The 21212-nt window shown below is 46.3% G+C and overlaps 1 protein-coding gene across 9 annotated transcripts in view; it reads left to right on the plus strand.

Annotated features, from left to right (window-relative positions):
* Znf827 (zinc finger protein 827) overlaps positions 1 to 20716 on the plus strand; it is a 162791-nt gene extending 142075 nt beyond the window's left edge. For 2 of the 9 annotated variants that reach the window (XM_078022063.1, XM_078022061.1), the window contains 6 exons: positions 2063 to 2203; positions 4444 to 4615; positions 5687 to 5853; positions 14030 to 14221; positions 14579 to 14756; positions 18097 to 20716. In XM_078022063.1, coding sequence (XP_077878189.1) covers positions 2063 to 2203; positions 4444 to 4615; positions 5687 to 5853; positions 14030 to 14221; positions 14579 to 14756; positions 18097 to 18916 — 1670 coding nt within the window. In that variant the 3' untranslated portion in view covers positions 18917 to 20716. The other 7 variants (XR_013426139.1, XM_078022066.1, XM_078022065.1 and 4 more) reach the window with 7 other exon arrangements.
* Positions 20717 to 21212: the final 496 nt, after the last annotated feature.

Here is a 21212-nt window from a genome sequence, read left to right on the forward strand (position 1 = left end):
TCCTGTGGCTTCTCAGGTCCTGTCCCTTCTGGGATAGGGTCAGATGGCCTTGCTCCTTCCTGGGGAAGGGAGACAGATTGCTGTGGTTGATGCAGACATCGGAGGGGATGGGAGCCACCCCGGACAAGGCTGGGGTCTCGTGCAGGGCTGGGGTGACCCCTTCTAAGAGCCCTCACCGGGAGACCTGCTGGCCTCACACTGAGCTCCACGGATGTCCTGGTTTTCTAGGCCACGAAGGGAACGGACTTCTGTGATGCTCCAGCTTCTCCAAGAACATGACTAATACTTGAAAGAATCATTAAGAGACTTCTTTATTCTTCATTGCACCTACTTGTTGGGTCTGTGACCCAATTAATTCCTTCTTGCTGGGAAAGTTTTCAAAGACCCTGTACCCTCTTGACCTCTCCTAATCATGATTACTGTCGTCCTCCTTTGAAGTGCTGTTTGGATCGCACACTTAAAAGGAACTGCCTGAACACCCTCTCGTGACGGTGTGGCTGGCCTGCCCACTGCTTGGGCTCAAGGACGCTGTCTGAGAGTGGCTCTTGCCTTCAGCAGTTCACCTGGCCCGGCCTCCCTTTCACCCTGCCTTCCCCACAACCCACCCCTTGCCTCTCAGCCGTTTTGAGTCCCCCATCATCCTACCTTCATAGGACCAGCTCTTCTCCCCAGGCCCAAAGAGCGAGTTGTAACAAACACAGATCAGTCAACAAGTGTGTGTTATCAGTGTTGGGCTTGCTGGCCGGAGCCTCCCTCCCGGCAAACAGAACTGCAGTGTCACCATCCCCCATCTCCAAACACAGGTCCCTATTTGTTTCTTCTTTCCTTAGGTGAGGCCATCTGGCAGATCTTCATTCAAATGAAAATCGATCCAGTTACCCAAATACAGGTGGAAGAGTGTGTTTGGGAAGCAGTTTTAGCCAAATTGTGTGAAGTAGAGTGCTTTTTCCTGCCGTTACCTCTGACCAGTGGTCTAAGCATTTCCTTATGAAAAGTTCTTCCCATCAGTTACTTAGCACCACATGGTGGTGTTGGGTTCTGTGATGCGGTTCTGTGCTTTGAGATTCACAATGACGGAGGTAAAGGACAAGACACTAACTCAAAGCGTCTTCAAAGGAGGCCCGGATGAGTGTCCCCTTGGACGTGTCCCCTTACCTCTTGTTGGCACTGCCTCCTGTCTCCTTACTGCAGAAGGGATGTTTGTAAATCAGCTCATTGAGAAGTATGGACAGGAAAATGGGAGGTAATCCTGCAGATGGTTAGGAAAAAAGGAAAGCATTATTTTATTTTTTAATTTTTTTTAGTTACACATGGGACAATATCTTTATTTTGTTTTAATTTTTATGTAGTGCTGAGGATCGAACCTAGTGCCTCACATATGTGAGGCAAGCACTCTATCATTGGGCCACAACCCCAGCCCAAGAAAAACTTTTTAAAATGGGAAGTTTTCATGTCCACTTATCCATGGCTGTGAGTCACGTGCAGGTCAGTCACCAGTTTCCTAAACACTGGAGACTATTCTAGAAACCATAGTTGTGCACTCTTGCACGAGGGAGTCTTGGGTGGAGCAGTGCGTGGTGACCATCCCTGGATCTGCTGAAAACAAGTTCCTGGCTAAGAATTTTGCCCAACCCAGAACAGAGGACAAAGCTTTCTCCGTAAAGGGCCGTATGAGATGGGACTTTTGATATTTGCACTGGAATCTGAGATGTAGAAGACTGTGTTTAGTATCTTGAGGCAACAGTTTACATTTCTAAGATTTTAGCATGCAGTTCAACCATTCATTCAGAAAGTATTTATTGAGTGCCTATGGTGTACTGTCAATCACTTGGGGATTGGGTCAGCTAAAGACTGGGGAGTTGTAATTCACTGGACGCCACCTCACCTTTCTCGAGTGGTCTCCGCAGAGACAGGAAATGAGCATGAGGACCAGCTGTGGGTCTTGTTTGCAGTCACGAACCGCATCCATTGGGAGAGGGCCTCTGCCAGAGCCCTCAGGTTGACCAAAATGCAGTGCCTCCCTGCTGCGCAGTCCCTCCTCATGACTCTTTATTCTCTTCAGCAGAAACAGAAAAGATAGTCCTGGAGGCGGGAAACGGATTGCCATCCTGGAAATTCAACGACCAGCTTTTCCCCTGCGACGTGTGTGGGAAAGTGTTTGGCCGACAGCAGACCCTGTCCCGACACCTCTCGCTGCACACAGGTGAGCAGGCACCTCCCTGCCACGTCCTCCTGACTGTCACCAGCCTCTGAAAGAAGTCGAGTTCCCCTGAGAGAAATGGTTCAGGAAGTGGAGGAAAGGTGTCCACCCGGACCTCCGGGGTCTCGTGTCCTGCATGTTGAAGCAAGACCTGGGAAGGCTTTTCTGTTTGTACTGGGAAGTTCACTGAGCTCCAGGGAGGACCGCGGAGGAGACACACACATTTCCACGTGCCCGGGGACTATGCTGAGCTCTCCAGCAGGTGGACAGACTCCTCTCAAAGGAGCAGGGGAAGAGGCCTCACCTGTCCTAGTGGTTTCGTCTCATGGTGGAACAGTGGCGAAGGGGCCACCTTGGTCTTTTCAGTTTCCTGAACATTGGAGACTATTCTAGAAACCATAGTGTGCACTCTTACACGAGGGAGTCTTGGGTGGAGCAGTACGAGGTGGCCATCACCGAGTCTGCTTAAAACAAGTTCCTTAAGACCAGCCCTCCTTTACATTGAACAGTAGACAAATAATGGGTGATTCTAAGAATGGGGGAGAGGAGCCAAATTCACAAGGAGTAAAACAGGAATAAACAATAACATAACCAGTAAAAAAATAAGTGAAGACATAATTTCACTCTTTATCCATTCACCCATTGACAGGCACCCGGGCTGATTGCATCACTTGGCTGTTGTATAGTGGTCTGCTATAAACTTTAGTGTGCATGTCCGCTATAGTGTGCTGATTTTAGTTCCTTCGTTTTGTTTTTATACCAGGAATTGAACCCAGAGGTGCTTAACTGCCGAGCCACATCCCCAGCCCTTTTTATATTTTATATAGTGACAGGGTCTCACTGAGTTGCTGAGGCAGTCCCCCTGCCTCGGCCTCCCAAGCTACTGGGATGACAGGCCAGTAATAGGAAGGAGATGACCCCAAAAGAGACAACTTCAATTAAGTTTCATTAAGAAAAGCAAAGGAAGAAACTATATCCAAAAGTAGGAAAGAAAGAGCTCCAAAAATTCTCCCAGATGAGTTCTTTCTCACCTTTTGAGAGTCAGAAATTCCAATGTTGTTAAATCCTTCCCAAGTGACAGGAAAAAGAAAGCTCGCAGTTCAGTTTAGGGGGAAAGTGTAACCTTAATACATAGCAAAGCTCAACAGCCTCACTGACTTACACAAATGCAAAGATTCTAAAGGACTCTGTGTAATAACCTGTGCTGTAGGACTACTCCCCCCGTCCCCGCAGCACCCTTCATATGCTGGGGACCTCCTGTGATAACAGTGATGCTTAGTGTGGTGTAGAAACACCTTCTTTCCCAGGTTCTTCCTGTGATGTAAACAAGACAGGCATTTTCTTCTACCCAAGCACAGAAACACCAAGTCAGATTAGGGATGGAAAGGGAGGCTGTGCTGTGGTTCTTCACTGCCTCTGTCTGTAGAATGAAAGCAAAGCCCTGCTCCTGGTACTTTAATTTGCTTGATTAACCAAATGAATTCAGAATGCCACTCTGGAAACAATCCTGAAACATTAGTCAGTTTTATGAGAATTTCCATTAAGAAATTAATTGAAATTTTTTATTTTATTTATGTTAAATGAAAATGTCCAATTAAATTATTTTATACAAGTCTTTTTTTTTTTTTACTTTAATTTCATTAGTTGTTATTTCATGTTTGACCCAGGCCGGGAGCTTAGGGAAAATGATGGGCCTCTCTTACGCTCCAGAGCTGTGAATGTTGATTTTGTTCTGCTGCCGGGCTCAGCACCTCACACTGACACATAGGGGCACACACACACACACACACACACACACACACACACACACATGCACACACGGTACCCTTTAGCCCCTGTGGGGCTCACCTTGTCAGGAAGAACTCCAGGGAAGTGTCCCAGGAGGCATATGTGCTGTCCCAGGTTGTGGCCCATCAGCCCTGCAGCGTGACGTTTGGCCTCCATATTCAGCGTTGCGTCTGTATTTGGTTAGTCGCTACTGAACCCCGTGTTTCAGGCTGTCCGTCAAGTCTTGCTCAGAGGTATGGCCCTGGGAGCCCCTCTTTTATCTTTGGGAGGATTAATACAGGCACAAACTGCTGGGTGCTTGAGACACTTGCTATTCCAAGGTGTGACCTTTGTCCTCGTCTGAAATGAGCCTCGACTCATCCTCTCCTTGGTGCACTTCAGTGATGTCTGGCCAGGGGTCGAGATTTCATTTTCTGAGAGCAGTTTGGGTTTATTCCTGTTGGTTCTCCCCCCAGAGGAAAGAAAATACAAATGCCACTTGTGCCCCTATGCTGCTAAGTGCCGTGCGAATCTGAACCAGCACTTGACTGTCCATTCTGTGAAGCTGGTGAGTACAGACACCGAGGACATTGTCAGCGCTGTCACCTCTGAAGGCAGTGACGGGAAGAAACACCCTTATTATTACAGGTGAGTTGAGGACGAGCACACAGTGGGGCCTCCCAGACGCCTTTTTTTGGGGCTCTCAGCCAGTCTTCCCCCAGGGCCTATGTCACCAAGGCCCTTGTCTCAATCATATGCAGATCTTCATTTGAATCCGGTCTTTGCTTAGCTCCAACCCTGTGTGGCAGGGACTCCTCTGCAGTCTGGCCTAGTCGAGTTAATTGAAAGAGAAGGGGTCTTGGAGGACCTCTGTGGAACGGAGCTCCAGAGAGTGGCAGGGCTCTGGGATGATCAGCTCTTGGGTCTGTGTGGTCCCGAACTTTGTAACTGAGCCCCTTGCTGCCGCCTAAGAATTGCAGGAAAAAAAGATGAGGAAAAATAAATCTGAGAACCCCCGAGGAGGAAATAGCTCAGAAGACATCACATATTGTCCCTTGGCTATGTGCCCTTTAGTCCCAGCAATGTCCATAGTCAAAGGTGAATCAATATTTGGTTCAGTCACCATAAAAGTCCAGGTATCAGGCTCGCTACCAAATGTGGCCTCGAGATATTGTTGGATACTTGCTTTGGCAACGCGTCTCTGAGGCGGGGTGGCTTCTATCAGGAGTTATCACGGACAGGACTGCCCGAGGTTTCGCATGCCACAGGACAACCTGTGTGTGCTTTCCTTGCTGCTCAGGAAGGTTTCCAGTGCCAGAGAGAGGCTCCGGGGTGTGCAGCACACTCCAATTTTATCAGTGGACCAGCACCGCTAAATACCTTGGCTACACCGCCCCACATCTCTTTGCCCAAAGGAATCAGTTAGGCGATGTGCAGCATCTGGAAGCTGTAGTTTTTAATTAACTTTATGATTATTTAACATCATTATAGCATGTATGGGATTGTTACATTATGCTGGCACCTAATCCGTTTGGCACAGTGACCACTTCAGAGGCATCCCAGGAAGCAGAATTTTCTAACATGATACCTTTTGGTGGAGAGAAGATGCGTGCAAAACTAGTTTTTGTGAGCACGCTCCACGCACACACTACACGCTCCACGCCGCACACACGGGAAGCATGTCTCACTCTCCCTCTTTCCTTTTGTCCTTTCGTGTAGCTGCCACGTGTGTGGATTTGAGACTGAGCTCAATGTCCAGTTTGTCAGCCACATGTCACTCCACGTGGACAAGGAGCAGTGGATGTTTTCCATCTGCTGCACCGCCTGCGACTTTGTCACCATGGAGGAAGCGGAGATCAAGGCTCACATTGGCACCAAGCACACAGGTGACCACTCCTGTCAGTCCTTCTCCCCTTTCTGCATCCCTTGCACCCCAGACTGCCTGCCACATGGCAGAAGCATCCTTGCTGCCACGAGACGTTGGCATTTCCTTCCATAGAAGGTTAGTCTCTACAAAACCCCGAGTTTCAGGCTGTCCATCCATAGAAGGAAGGACTTTTCCTTCTATGTCCATAGAAGGAAGGACTTTTCCAGAACATCTGGGCCACATTGCCCTGCAGTCACAATGTCATTGCCTGGCTCGGCCTGGGCCTCACTGATGTGGAAGATGCCGGGTTTGGATGCTTTTGAGAGGTGTGAGCCGAGTTCTTGTACCGCAGCTTCTTGCTCGTTGTCATACATAGCGGTCTTAAGGTCTTTCCTTGCCCCAGGTTGTGCCTTTGCACACTGGATGCCATTTAAACCTCTTAGCAATGCTCTGAGGTGAGTATTATTGTTACCGCAACATGTAGATGGAAGAACTGAGGCTTAACGGAATTCCGTCCAAGGCCAGCAACCTGGACGTGACTTGAGCAACTCAGCCCAGGACGGTTTTCCTTCCACAGCCTGCTCTGTCCCACAAAACACCTGGCAGAGCTTTTATTAAACCTTTCTGTTTCTCTGCACCAGGGCACTGAGCACCTAACTCTGCAGGCTCCGTTCCCTTCCAGAGAACTCGTAGCCCTGACACTCCCCATAGTGACACATGGCACCTCTGATCAAGGGCAAAGATAACCAGATTCTCCTGAAACAAACCTAACAAGACTTGGCCGGCCCTCGCCTCTCACTGGAGCCTCTTGCCATCCTGGTTAACTTCTTCCATTTAATGATGTTAACATTTTGACTTCACCGTGCAATTAGACTCTCACAAGTGATGGTTACAAATGACACCAGCGTGGAGTCATTAAGTGAGAAGGAGGAAGACCTCCCCCCGCAACCCCACATTTGTGGTGCTTAGAAATTAAAAGCTGACGCTGCTAACTGCCAGCCCCGGGTGTTGGGTCAGCCCCTTACATCACCGGCTGCTGGAGGATCCCGGAAGGGGAAGTTCCCTGACAGTTGTGCTGACGATGAGCATGGCCGATAAGGAGTTCTCTGTGCTTCTTTGGCTGCTTTGGCTCAGTGGTGCCAACAGCAATAAAAGCTTGTTTTTGTCAGTAAACTGAGCAGCTATGACTTGGAGGTCTGCAGAGAGTCATTATGCTGAGTGAAAAGGTGCCATTTTTACAGTCGGCTGTCTGACCATAACCACATTAGCACCACGGGCAGCAGGTGAGCTGGGAAACTCACGTTGAAGACAAATTAAATTCAGAGTTTCTGGAGTGGCTCATGGAGGGAAAGGCCAGCTTCCTTCTCATCTCCACTGGCTTCAAAGAGACTCTTTTTTTCTGTGAAACCTTCCTTCTTCAACCCTCTTTACCCCAACATATGCCTGGGTCTCCACCCTAGAATGCTCTGCAGCCCTCTCCACCCCACCCCACCCCACCTCAGAGAAACTGTAGAAACTTAGTGGCTGGAAGAGGTGGGCTTAGCAGCACTTATCATTGATGGAAACCTCACAGTGTTGGCTGGTCAATGCAAGCAACCTCACCTCCTAATTACCAGGGGGCACAGAGGGGAGATCCTGTTCCTCTGGAGTGGCACAGCTCCCTATCTAGCTGGGGACAATATTCTTACTTGTTAATACAGAGAGCCAAGACCAAAATTCCTTAAAGAAGTCTCTTTTGTTATTTACCAAAAGCTTTTAATGCTGCTACTATTAGAATAAGATTAGAATGTATTTTTTTTACTTACATATGACAGCAGAATGCATGACAATTCTTATCACACATATAGAGCACAATTTTTCATATCTCTGGTTGTATACAACGTATACTCACACCAACTCATGTCTTTATACCTGCACTTTGGATAATAATGATCATCACATTCCACCATCATTTGTAATCCCATGCCCCCCCTCCCCTCCCACCCCTCTGCCTTATCTAGAGTTCGTATATTTCTCCCATGCTCCCCCTCCCTATCTCACTATGAATCAGTCCCCTTATATCAGAGAAAACACTCGGCATTTGGTTTTTTGGGACTGGCTAACTTCACTTAGTATTATCTTCTCTAACTCCATCCATTTACCTGCAAATTCCATGATTTTATTCTCGTTTATTGCTGAGTGATATTCCATTGTGTATATATATATGCCTCATTTTTTTTTATCCATTCATCTATTAAATGACATCTAGGTTGGTTCCACAGTTTAGCTATAAACATTGATGTGGCTGGGTCCCTGTAGTATGCTGTTTTTAATCCAGTTAAAAACTGATTAAAAAATCAGTCCTTTGGGCATAGACCTAGGAGAGGGACAGCTGGGTCAAATGGTGGTTCCATTCCCAGTTTTCCAAGAAATCTCCATACTGCTTTCCATATTGGCTGCACCAGTTTGCAGTCCCACCAGCAATGTATGAGTGTGCCTTTTTCCCCAACACTTATTGTTGTTTGTCTTCATAATAGCTGTCATTCTGACTGGAGTGAGATGATATCTTAGAGTGGTTTTGATTTGCATTTCTCTAATTGCTAGCGATGATGAACTTTTTTTATATATTTGTTGATTGATTGTATATAATCTTCTGAGAAGTGTCTGTTCAAGTCCTTGGCCCCTTTATTGTTTGGGTTATTTGTTTTGTTAGTATTCAACTTTTTGAGCTCTTTATTAGAATGTGTTTTTTAAGCCAGTGCTTTGCAAACCTTTTGTAAGGCCAGATAATAAATATTTTAGGCTCTCAGGTCATGTAGTTTCTGCCATTACAATTCAATTCTGCCACTAGAACTTGAAAGTTATCATAGACAGTACACAAATGAATGGCCGTGTTCCAATAAAACTTTATTTACAAGAACAGGAAGTCCATTAGAGACAAGAAGCTGTGGTTTGCCAATGCCTTCTATAAGCTATCAATTTCACAATGAGCATTTCCTATATTTAGTGCTGTTTTGAGGTGTCTGAACTTGACCCAAAATCTACCCATCTAAATCTGTACATGAATAAGCTGTATTATTGTGAAGTGATTATGAAAGCAATAGTTGTGCTATATGACATTTATTATAATATATAGTCTTAGAATAGGGAGCTTGTCTAAGTCACTGCCCAGAACAATCCCTGCACAGTGTGAGGAGTAACTGTTCACTCGATGAATGGACACATGTGCACAAATTCCTCTGTTCACATCTTGCATCTTGCATTATGAGTGGGAAGAACATTCAGACTTGGCCCTTGATCAAGCCTTAGAGCTCAGTTGACTTACAAATGTAATCTATGCAGAAGTTACTTGTTGTGGAGGAAAATACAAGTGTGATTTTAAGTCTGGGTTCTAGGTCCAGGTTCTATAAAATAGCTTCTAGCCTAGGAACATGGTCTAGGATTTAATGCTATCATTTAAAATGATTAATTTATGAATGCTTTCACAAAAATTTTTGGAAGCCAACTACGTACCAAATATATAAAACAGCAGGGGAAATTATATATATATATATACACACACACACCATGAAGAACCATGTCTAGCCAAATAATTTTATATATATATATATATATATATATATATATTTATGAAGAAATATATATATAATTTAATTCTCAACCATAGAAAGCAAGTGCTTATATAACCCATTTACAGACATAATAATTGAGTCATAAAATAAAGTATCTTATCCAAACTCATCAGCTATTAATTAGTATTCAAACTCAGGAATTCTGAGTCCTTATTGTTTTCATGGGCAGAAAGTGGGTGGGCAGGCAGTATTGGGGATTGAACCAAGGACCTCACATGTACTAGGTAAGTGGTGCACCATTAAGCTCCATCCCCAACCCCTTTTTACTTAGAGACAGGGCCTCACCAAGTTGCCCAGGGATTGATTATAGGCATGTACCACTGCACCTGGCCTAAGATCCTTATTCTTAACCACTATACAATGAATGACTAAAATTTAAAAACAGATATTTATCTTTTTAAGACTGAAAAGAAGTACACCAAAATACAATAGTGCTTATGTTGAGGCAGTAAGATAACTGGCAAACTTCTTGGCCACAATTTCTCAATTTGTTTTGTTTTAAATCGTGAAACATTTTTTTTTCCCTTAAAAATTCCCTACAGAGGGTTACCCTAATGTGTGAGAGTGCACAAGTGTCCTTCACCAAGAATCTTTATGATGCCAATGGTAAATGACCACTTCCATCACAGTTAGCTTTGGATTTAGGTGGCAAGGGGACCCTGGCCTACCCCCTGCAGACATTGCAATAGGAGAGGAGGATTGAAAGCAGGGGAGGCTGTTTGGACCAGAGATCAAGTGAGCTGGGCTGTATTCCTGTTTAGTCTCAGAGAGTGGCTGACATAGCACCTTGTATCTTTATAAATTTACCAATTTATGTAGCTCTTCCCAGTGCCTTAAGCCTCAGGATATTTGAATTGAATTTTAAAGATAGTAATTGAAATTAATATGTTTCAATTCTGAAAACATTTTTTAATAAGTATTAAATAGACTGTCAGTAAGACCAGGCTTAGAACATAGATTTGGAGAAGTAATGTCAAGGATTTGAGGCCTTCAATGAAAATGTTCTATTTGTCTACAGAATGTGAATTAGTTGATTAAACATACAGATAAAGGACTGGCATTTATGGCACTAGTTGTAATACTCTCGGATGCCGGGAATTGGACCCAGGGTCTTGCACCTGTTAGGCACGTGCTCTACCACTAAGCTAGTTTTCGCATAGCTTCCTTGTTCCAAGGGAAGACTGCATATTTTGAAGGCACATACCATCCCTTCACATAGTCACATACTCTCTGTCCAGAAGCCATGTTCAGTTCTGATAGAAACAAGATTTTAAACATTATGAACTGAAGTGAGAATTGTCCACCCTGGACCTAAGTGCATTCTCACAGAATTAGGATTTGAAAACATTCTAAGTGATGAATTTTTTTTTCCTTTTTATCCCTCTCTCTCTCTTTCTCTCTGTACTTTTGTTTTGTTATTTTTGTTTGTTTTATTTTTTGCTGGGGATGGATCCCACCCAGCACCTTGGGCATGCTGAGCACACACTCTACCACCGAACAGTGCCCTCAGCCCTTCTTTCTTTTTAAAAACTTTCTTCAACTAAACAAATAATATGTGGTCACACTAGAAAATTTTGAAGTTCAAATAATAAAAAAACAAGCATTATGCTAACAATATTAAATCCTACTCCTTAACCCATCGTGACAGCATTATTTCTAGACTTTCATGCCTATAAGTAGTATATTGTTTATTTCTAATGTCCTAATAAAGGAAGTTCTCAGGGTTTATAATCAATAAGTTCCTTAACTAACGAATTTGAAGGAAACCAAAGTTCGGTTTTCTGGTGTTTTCTATCCTAATTTAAATTCTGGAGTTGTGTCCAATCTGTTCATCAGTTTGGGGAGCATTGACATCTTAACAACTTTCCTGAATCAGAAACTGTGGATAACTCTCCGTTACGTGGGGCTTACAAAGTACATTGTTAATTTATTACAGTATAACCTCAAGTGATTATACCACTTCCTACATAGTATAAGAAACTTAAAATAGTGTCCTTCCATTTCTCCCTGCCCAGCCTTTATTATTGTCAAATATTTATGTGCATGTGTTTTAAACCTGACAGTGCACTGTTGTTATTTTTGTTTCAACAAAATTACTTTTATTATCTCTGAAAATATTTCAATACTAAGACGGAAACATAAATTTACTTATCGTTTCCAGGAGTCTTCATTCTGTTATGTAACCCATTTTTGCATTTGGTCTCATTTTCCTTCTGCCTCAAGGGCCCCTTTTAACGTTTCTCATAATATGAGTCTGCTGGCGACAAAACTCTTTCATCTTTTTTAATGTCAACCTTTTTTGGTATTTTTGCCGTCACTTTTGAAACAATTTTCATTCAGCTTTGTTCTTTGAATATAACATGGTGGGGTTTTGTGGGTTTTTTTTTTCTTTTCCACCTCTGTGTACTCTTAGGACTTTTTTCTTAACCACTTGGATTCACAATTTAATGATAATGCTCTTTGGTATGGATTTCTTCATGTATCTTAGGCTTGAGGTTAATTGATCTTCTTGGATCTAGGAGTTTGTGGTTTTCCTCAAATTTGGAAAAAATTTGTTCATTTCAGATATTTTTTTATACCCTACTCAAGTAGCCCTTCGGGACTTACACTAAGGTGCCTGAAGTCTCATCATTTACTGGTGCTCATTTCATTTTGGGCAATTCTTTTTCTGTTTCATTTCAGAGAGTTTTCTATGGCTGTTAGCCTTCTATTTCACTAACCTTTTCTTCTGCCATGTCTTAATCTGCTATAATCTCATCAATATATGGTTCTACCTCTGACCTTGGAGTTTCTATCTGTAAAATTTGACTAGGATCTTGTTCACATCATCCATGTCTCTGCTTAACATTTTAATATATGAGATTTATTTTTAATGTTCTGGTCTATAAATTCTAATGGCACCAGTTCTAGGTTAGTTTTAGTTGATTGATTCTTCTCTCCATTTTGGGTTGAGTCTCTTGTTTCTTCACATGCCTGATAATCTTTGTTTAGATACCAGGCATCATGGTTTTACATATTGGTATTCAATATTTTCTATACTCCTATAAGTATTATTGACCTTTTTTCTAGGACACAGATAATTACTTGGAAACTTTGATCCTCTTGAGTCTTACTTTTATGATTTGTTAGCAGGCCTGGATCATAAAGCATTGATCTCTCCAGGGCTAATTATTACCCACTATTAAGAGACCTTGTTCAGTTTTCTGCCTAATGCCCTGTGAATTATGTGTTTTTCTGATCTGGCTGATGCAGACAGCTGTTTCCAGCCCTGTGTGGGTGCAAAAGCCAGGCACTAAGCTCAAGTGGCGTTTTTCTGGTCTTGGGTAGCTTCCTTGCACACAGCTTCGACCCATGCTGTGCTAAAGACTCAAAGGGCACCCTCTGCAGGTCTCAGGTTCCTCTGTGAGCTCTGATGCCCTGTCTGGCAATGGCTATTCATGAGGATCTCTCCAGTTGCTCAGCTCTGCCTCCTGCATCTGGGACCTGTCTTCTCCTCCCTGATGCACTGTAGCCTGGGACAGAGCTCAGGACAGGAGGCTGAGCAGTCCCAGGCCTCACCCATCCTGTCTTGGCTCTCAGGGGCCATTATGCTTCATCACCTCATGTCCAGTGTTGTAAAAACTACTGTTTGATGTATTTTGTCTGCACTTTCTTTTTTCTTAGTTGTTTCATAGCAATGTTAGGTCCAGTTCCTGATATTCCAACGTGAGTAGCAACTGCAGTCTCCCGACACAGATTTTAATGGCCTATTTGACTTGTTTATGCCTGGCTTTGAGGAGGAGCCTGGGGCACTGAGGAGCATGGACACTGGAGGCAGAACAACTCAAACTCCTCCACCACTTAGTGGCCATATGACCTAGGCCAGGTTTACCTCTGTGCCTCCATCCCCTCATCGGCAAAACGGCAATAGTTGTGCTGATAGAATTTTTGTTCGTTTGTTTGAACCTAGGGCCTCATGCATGCTAAATGCATGCTCTGCCACTGAGATACCCTTCCAGCCTTGGCATTTTTTGGGGGGGGAGGCAGTACGGGGGGAGTGTGATTGAACTCAGGAACCCTTAACTACTAAGCCGCATCCCCAGCCCTTTTTTATATTTAGATAAAGGGTCTCACTGAGTTATTTAGGGCCTTGCTAAGTTGCTGAGGCTGGCTTTGAACTCGCAATCCTCCTGCCTCAGCCTCCTGAGGTGCTGGGGTTACAGGCATGCATTACCGCACCCAGCTTCCTAGGATTTTTGAGAGGATAGAATTTAGAGATAACACATTTAAAGTGTAACAGTTTCTGGAACTTAGCACCATGTTCGGTACATCTTAGCCATTGTTATCATTAGATTCTAATTATTGTAAGACCTCAATGAATATTTCTCAAAGGCATGAATGCCTGCTCTTGGCTCTGAGAACCTTGCATGCCACCGCCACAGACGCACTAGGAACTGGAGCCCCAGTGAGAGCACTGGTGGGAGCTGGAAGCCTCAGCAGAACCGTGGTGCATCCCTGAGACCCGACTCCCCCACCCTCAGCTGCTGTCATTCCAAGGGTTTTCGTCTCCCAGGTTAACAGATCTGGGTTGTTTTCATATTTCAGGGGAAGACAGGAAGACCCCCAGCGAATCAAATAGTCCCTCTTCGTCCTCCCTCTCAGCTCTGAGTGACTCAGCCAACAGCAAAGACGACTCAGATGGCTCCCAGAAGAACAAGGGCGGGAACAATCTGCTGGTCATCTCTGTCGTGCCTGGGAGCCAACCCTCGCTGAACAGCGAGGAAAAGCCAGAGAAAGGTGAGGGCGGAGGTGAACGTGGCCTGCTAAGCCCTGTCCAGTCCACGATGACCCAGTCTTGAGAATGAGCCCTGGAGAGGAAAGGATTATTAGGCCCAGGATGCAGTACAGTGTGCAGAGAGCAGACCCAGGACGCAGAAAATCACATTTTATTTTGGCTCGGTTTGTTTCCAAATGCAAGGTGGAAAGATTGGAGAGGGTGACACTGACTCTGAGGCTGTGTGTTTTGTATAGAGATGCAGGGAATGGTACCTGGGAGGTGCATCTGTGGGGAGGCACGGGGTGGGTGATGGGGGGAACCTCAGCCCCACTCCTGCCTCCTACATGCGCCTCTACACCCAGCTTCGGTCCTTTCAGGGTTCGAATGCGTTTTTTGCAACTTTGTCTGCAAGACGAAGAACATGTTTGAGCGCCATTTGCAGATACACCTCATCACCCGGATGTTTGAGTGTGACGTGTGCCACAAGTTCATGAAGACCCCCGAACAGCTGCTGGAGCATAAGAAATGCCACACTGTCCCCACCGGTGGGCTCAAGTAAGGAAAGCAAGTACAGAACCTTTTACTGTGTTGTTACCAAACACCCTTTCCCTTGCCCTTCCCCTTCCCTGAAGGTTTTGGGGGTCATGGAGTGGGAGAGCTTGGTTTGAGGGAAGTTAGTCAGAAACCTCTGCTGCCTTTAGCTGGATTGAATTAGACCTGTCCCCCAGGGGGGTCAGCAGATGCCAGCAGGAGAATCCATTTCACAAATATCCCCAGATTCAGGGCAAGGAAGAAGATGTGCTGGACAAGCCCACCTGCAAGGGTAGACCCATCCTGCACTGTCTGAGTCTCGTGCACACTTGATTTTAATGGATTCAGGGGTTAGTGAACCTGGGTGTCGATCATTACACTGTCACTACAATGCACCAACTCTGATTTTCAAACGGCTTGCCATATATCTTTTAAATAAGCCTTATGACCATTCCACCCCACCCACAATTGGAACCTTGGCAGTTTGACCAGGCAGGAGATAACATTTTTCATACAAAGATCATGTGCTTCACGCCTTCCTACAAACCTACCAGTGCCTTCCCCGAAAGATCTAGACAAGGAGCATCATCTTTATCCAATATTTGCAAGAAGCCCTCCGGTCTCAAGTGAGACCAGTCAGTTATTATCAAACATACTGTGTGCCTGGCTTGATAACAGGTGCTAAAGGGCACACGAGGAATAAAATATAATTTCCACCCTCAGGAAGTGTATGTGCTAACACTCTCAGAATTTAATCTTCCCAGTGAGTCTGAGATCAGAGTCCCCATCCACAAGGCCCCTTATGGTACACTGAGAAGAGGGAAGCACACGTTTTTGGGCACAGAAAGACAATTGTCAAGGCAGAATTATTAAATATTAGCTGAAACGATTGTGTAGTGAAAAGAATAGAAATATACGTTTTACTTAATATGGGGAAAAATAAAACTTTCATTTGAAAAAAATTTTCATCATTGAGACTCAACTAACCAGAGAGGTGGCGTGCCTCCCTGTGTGGGTAAGGAATAGAGAGCCCAGAAGGGCCCTGGTAGTCTAGCACCGAGGGCAGTGCAGGGTTGACTCCCCTGAGCTCCTGCCTGGTCGGGGGCACCCTCCTCCAAAACCTGCCCAAATGGAAGAGGCAGCAGACAGCACCTACTGTCGGCTCCACTTTGGTTCACTCTTGGGGCCACTCGGGTGGGAAGGAGAGGGAGGGGGTGGGGAAGGGGGAGGGTGGTTATAATTCACTCAACCAGTAGATGGAAAATGCCTAGCAAGACCTTATTTGGGGACTTGATTTGGTTTGTTCCCACTGTCCCTTTATAAATAATTGGTATAAAAAGAAAGACGAACCCAGCTTTCTGTGGATGGACTAGTGACATTGCCTTCCCGGTAGCCCAGTGACGCCCATTACTTTGTGGCCTCGCCAGTTGTGGCTTTGCCAGTCGCCTTTCCTCAGGGGCCTAAGCAGTCCCGAGCCTCTGAACCCGTGGGGGAGAATGCACAATGAACCTGATGCATTTGCTGGGCCAGACACTTCCTGTGCGGTGCTAACCGTCCCCTGTGTGATAGTTTATGTTCTAGGATGACCAAGTAGAAGAATACTTTGAAAAAATTGATAATGCCTTCTGGCTATACAGTGAGTCTTTGTTTTGTTTTGTTTTGTTTCCTTCGCCATATCAGGGAATTAATTTGCCTGAGAGAGTGTCTTTAAGATAAACATTGGGAGCACGGAAAACCCTTAGCACTTTGCCTGAGCAGCGAGAGAAAGATTGAGCTGTGGGTCACAGAAATGTCCTTAACATGAAACAGACCGCCGACGTCTAAATTGCTTTTCTGTGATGGAACTGCTTGTACTCTATATCCTGTTCATAATGCAGATCAAATAAGATTATACTATTATTTTTCTTTTGCCGTAGCTCAGGACAGTGGTGAGTTTCAGACTCCTCTAGGTAAGGCCCAGCTTGGCGTAGGGGTTGTGTGTGCACCTGACCTGGGAATGGGCTTTATATTTCTCTCGTGTGCACTCTTCTGTGAGCTGAGGTTCAAGGCTAACGGCGAGCTTGGCGCTGAGGAGGCAGTGCACGGTGCACCTGGTTGTGTTGGGCTCTGCTGAACACCTCTCCAAACCCTCTGAGGACAGTCCACTCCCAGGCCCTGCCCTGCAGGAGCCAATGCAAGAGTTGAGGCAGCCATTTGGGCATCTGCATTCTTTTTGGAAAGAGAGCAAACACGCTTCAGTTATCATTTCAGCCACGATTCAAAACCTGGCAGTGTCCAAAAGAGAGGCCCCACAATTTTTGTAAACACGCCCCCACCACTCCTCGCAGCCTCTCTGGACAGCCGGGAGGGTTGGCAGCGGCCTGTCTGTGCTGCGAAGGATGGAGAACAGAGCCATAGAGAGGCCCAGGCTTTGTCCAGAGTCTCCAGTTAGAGCCCATAAGGTGATGGAGCCGGGACTCAAGCCCACCCCTCCGACTCCACCGCAGACCCTTGTAGAGACCACTCATAGAAGGGCTCAGCATGTCCCACGGGCTTTCCCTGTGCTGAGTGCTCTCCCTAGCACCATAGAGAATGCAGAAGAGACTTAAGAACTGCTCCTGCCCTCTGAGAATCGATGATCTGGCATAATAACGTACTGAGAGGTCTTCAAGTTCCAGAGCAGTCCCCCTCCCTCCTCCAGACCCCCCTGAATGGACGGCTGCTGGGCGGTCTCCATCTCCCCGCAGCCCTGCACAGTCCTCTGCTTCCTTTCTGATGAGCTACAGGAGATACGTTCTATGTTTTCATATGTATGCACACACACACACACACACAGGGACACACACAGGCCTTCTCATCCTAACAACCCTTTAATAAGCACGACTCTGACCCCTGTGACTTTCTTTTTGCTGGAAGTAGCTCTCCCCTAAAGCTGTTCTTTAAAACCTCTTAGCCTTTCTGCGTGTGCTTGGTGTGGTGCATGAAAAGTCGATTCTTTGTGTTGCTCCCATCTAGGGGGACGGTCAGGAGGTTTAGACCTCTGCCATGTCTGGTCGGGAGCGGGGAGGGCTCCCAGGGGCCGGGTGGGGGGCTGGAGGGAGCGCCAGCTTGTGTATTCCTCGCAGTTTCTCTGGTCCCCTCGTGAGGGCTGGCCTTGGCCCTTGCAGCCAGGAGACCCAGAACAGGCTGAGCGGACCTCGGCGGAGCTCCCCGCTAGCGGGGACTGCTCTGTCACCAGTGAAAGCCAAAAAGGGCCATCTCCACCCCTGAGAGGCGGCAGGGCTGGGCTGGGCTGGGGTGAGGGCAGGCGGATGAGGAGGGGAGAAGCCTGGCTGCCACCGGCCCCTTCCAGCTGACCCTCCCTTGCATTGCTTCCCCCCGGCAGGTGCCCATTCTGCATTTATTCCACCAACCGCCCCGCTGCCATGGAGTGCCACCTCAAGACCCACTACAAGATGGAGTACAAGTGCCGGATCTGCCAGACGGTGAAGGCCAACCAGCTGGAGCTGGAGACGCACACCCGGGAGCATCGCCTGGGCAACCACTACAAGTGTGACCAGTGCGGCTACCTGTCCAAGACCGCCAACAAGCTCATCGAGCACGTGCGCGTCCACACCGGGGAGCGGCCCTTCCACTGTGACCAGTGCAGCTACAGCTGCAAGCGCAAGGACAATCTCAACCTGCACAAGAAGCTGAAGCACGCCCCTCGCCAGACCTTCAGCTGCGAAGAGTGCCTCTTCAAGACCACACACCCTTTCGTCTTCAGCCGCCACGTCAAGAAGCACCAGAGCGGGGACTGCCCCGAGGAGGACAAGAAGGGCCCGAGTCCAGCGCCCAAGGAACCGGCCAGCCCCGGGGCCCCGCTCCTGGTCGTGGGGAGCCCCCGGAACCTCCTGTCTCCCCTGTCGGTCATGTCGGCCTCCCAGGCCCTGCAGACCGTGGCCCTGACGGCCGCCCACGGCAGCAGCTCGGAGCCCAACCTGGCACTCAAGGCTCTGGCCTTCAACGGCTCCCCTCTGCGCTTTGACAAGTACCGGAACTCGGACTTTGCCCATCTCATTCCCTTGACCATGTTGTACCCCAAGAACCACTTGGATCTCACATTCCACCCTCCCCGACCTCAGACTGCGCCTCCCAGCATCCCCTCCCCCAAACACTCCTTCCTCGCCTATCTCGGACTAAGAGAAAGAGCAGAGACTGTCTGAGGGCAGCCGCGCTCTGTACCAAAAACGGACAGAGACAGGAAACAAACAACAAAAACCCACAAAACTTAAACACAACCCCAGCAGGTGTATGTTGCTGCAAAACCTACAGGCCCCAGGGGTCTGAGCCACGTGTACTGTATATCTTTAGTAAGGAATAGAGAATTGGCTGTGTGTGTATACCTATCGCATTACCTACAAGCTGCTTTCCCCAGCCTTCAGAGAGGTGACCCCTGCCTACTTCTACCTTCAGAGGCATGCCTCCCCAGCCACCTGCCCCCACTCCAGCCCTTCCGTACTTCTCTCCGAACGGAATTTTGTCTCGTTAAACCCTCAAGAGAGTGTCCTTAATAGCAATCAGCACTTGTAAGCTTCTATACCGGTGCATTTGGTTTTCTGTTGGGTGAATGGGCTGTGTGGGCGTTTGTGGATTCCAAAAAGCAAGCCGTGTGTCGCGTGCCATGACTTCTCTGTTGCACATTCTCTGTACTGGCTTCTTGAACGGGGATGAACGTCCTTCTCCCTCCCGGGCTGTTCATCCACTACAGTTTCTCCCTGAGTTCCTTCATCACCTTTCCCTCTCTATTTTCCAGCTACAGAGTGGTAGGGCCTGGTGCTCAGTGGATGAAGGGATGGCAGGCATCTGCAGTGCTGCTGGACATTTCCCACAGAGTGCTGGACACCCCGAGCTCAGATCTTCTCTGGTTATGAAGATGCGAGACATCAAGCGACTGGTCTGCAAGAAATATCTTGCAGCACTGCAGCTGGCATCACAAAACTTAAGTGTCGTTGTGCGTGCCCGTGCGGAAGCAGTGTGCATGGAGCGCGCACACAGCGCATCCTTTTTTTAAGGGCAGATTAAATATATATATATATGATGTATTAATTCAGTGGTTACCATTTGTTTGCAGAAAAAAAAATTGTATGAGTGGAAAACTTTATGGTTGATAAATCCAGCCAAGGAGATTAAAAGGGGTTTGGATAAATTCTGGGTATAAATGCTCAGACTAAAAAAAAAAAAAAAAGAAAAAGAAAAAGAAAAAAAAATGAAGCGGCAGTTTTGCACAGTGCTTTTGGCCTTGCACTAGTTTTTGTTTCTCATGGGGGAAAAAGAAAAAGATAAAAGGAAGAAAATGTACCTTTTTTACGGAATGAGTAGACTGTATGTTTGAAAATTTAGCCACAACCTCTTTGACACATAATGACACAACAAAAAGGTGCTGTTGAGTCCTTGAGTTTAGTTATGCCCCTGAGAAGTTTCCATTGTGTCTGCAGATCCTCTGGCTGTAGCCATGTCCTCCGTGTGATTATAACTCTGTATTCCATTTTGTTAACGCCTGGTAGATGTAACCTGCTAGGAGACTAACTTTATACTTATTTAAAGCTCTTATTTTGTGGTCATTAAAATGGCAATTTATGTGCAGCACTTTATTGCAGCAGGAAGCAGGTGTGGATCGGTTTCACAGCCCTTGGCTCATCTTAAAAAATAATGGATGGCTTAAAAAGAAAAAAAAGAATGGAAAAAAATCTTTGGCTGAATATGTTCATTGCTTGGGTTTTTAAGACAACAGAATTTCCAGTATAAAATAGGCTAAAAGAGCAGGAAGAAATGTGCTTTGTATAGTAATGGGAAATTTGGAATATAAAAGTTTATGTATTATTTATCTATGGAAGAGCTGGTGTACAGGAGGAACGCTTTCTTACTGTGTTGCTGTTTTCCCAATGTGTGTTATCCTAAAGTTGGGATTCTTCTTTTTTTTTCATCTGTTTCACCAGGGCAAAATAAATGCATCCCTGATTTTCTTCCTCTAGTCAGTTGCTTCTCTAAAAAGCCCCTTGGAAGTTAGTGCAGTTCTCCAGGAAGCCAGAAGACTATACGTCTGTCCACACCACGGTCTCCCCCTCGCCCCTCTGCACCAACCCTCCTGCCCCCAGCCCTATCAGGTGCACTACCCTTCCCTTCGCCAGTCACCCAGCCCTGGATGGGGGAGCCTGCTCTGTGCCCTGGCAAACCTGTTTACACTACGGAGATGTCCACGGGGGGGCAGGGAGGCCCGACCAGCTAGGGCAGGAAGCTCCCAAACCCTCAGTCATTCTCCAGCAGAGACCTTTGCCCTTGGCCTTGTTTGAAACGTTCAACTCGCCATCTCAATGTCTCAGTAAAAGACACTATAGACAGTTATGGACAATATACTCCAAGAATACTGGGCTGGGGGAGGGGGGCTGTTTTTTTTTAAAGTCATGTCTTGATCCCCATATAATGGAGAGTGTGCCACTTGGCTGATAATGTGTTTTCAAA

The sequence above is a fragment of the Ictidomys tridecemlineatus genome, chromosome 9 (genome assembly GCF_052094955.1).
Source record: "Ictidomys tridecemlineatus isolate mIctTri1 chromosome 9, mIctTri1.hap1, whole genome shotgun sequence".
In the NCBI taxonomy this organism is placed as follows: Eukaryota; Metazoa; Chordata; class Mammalia; order Rodentia; family Sciuridae; genus Ictidomys; species Ictidomys tridecemlineatus.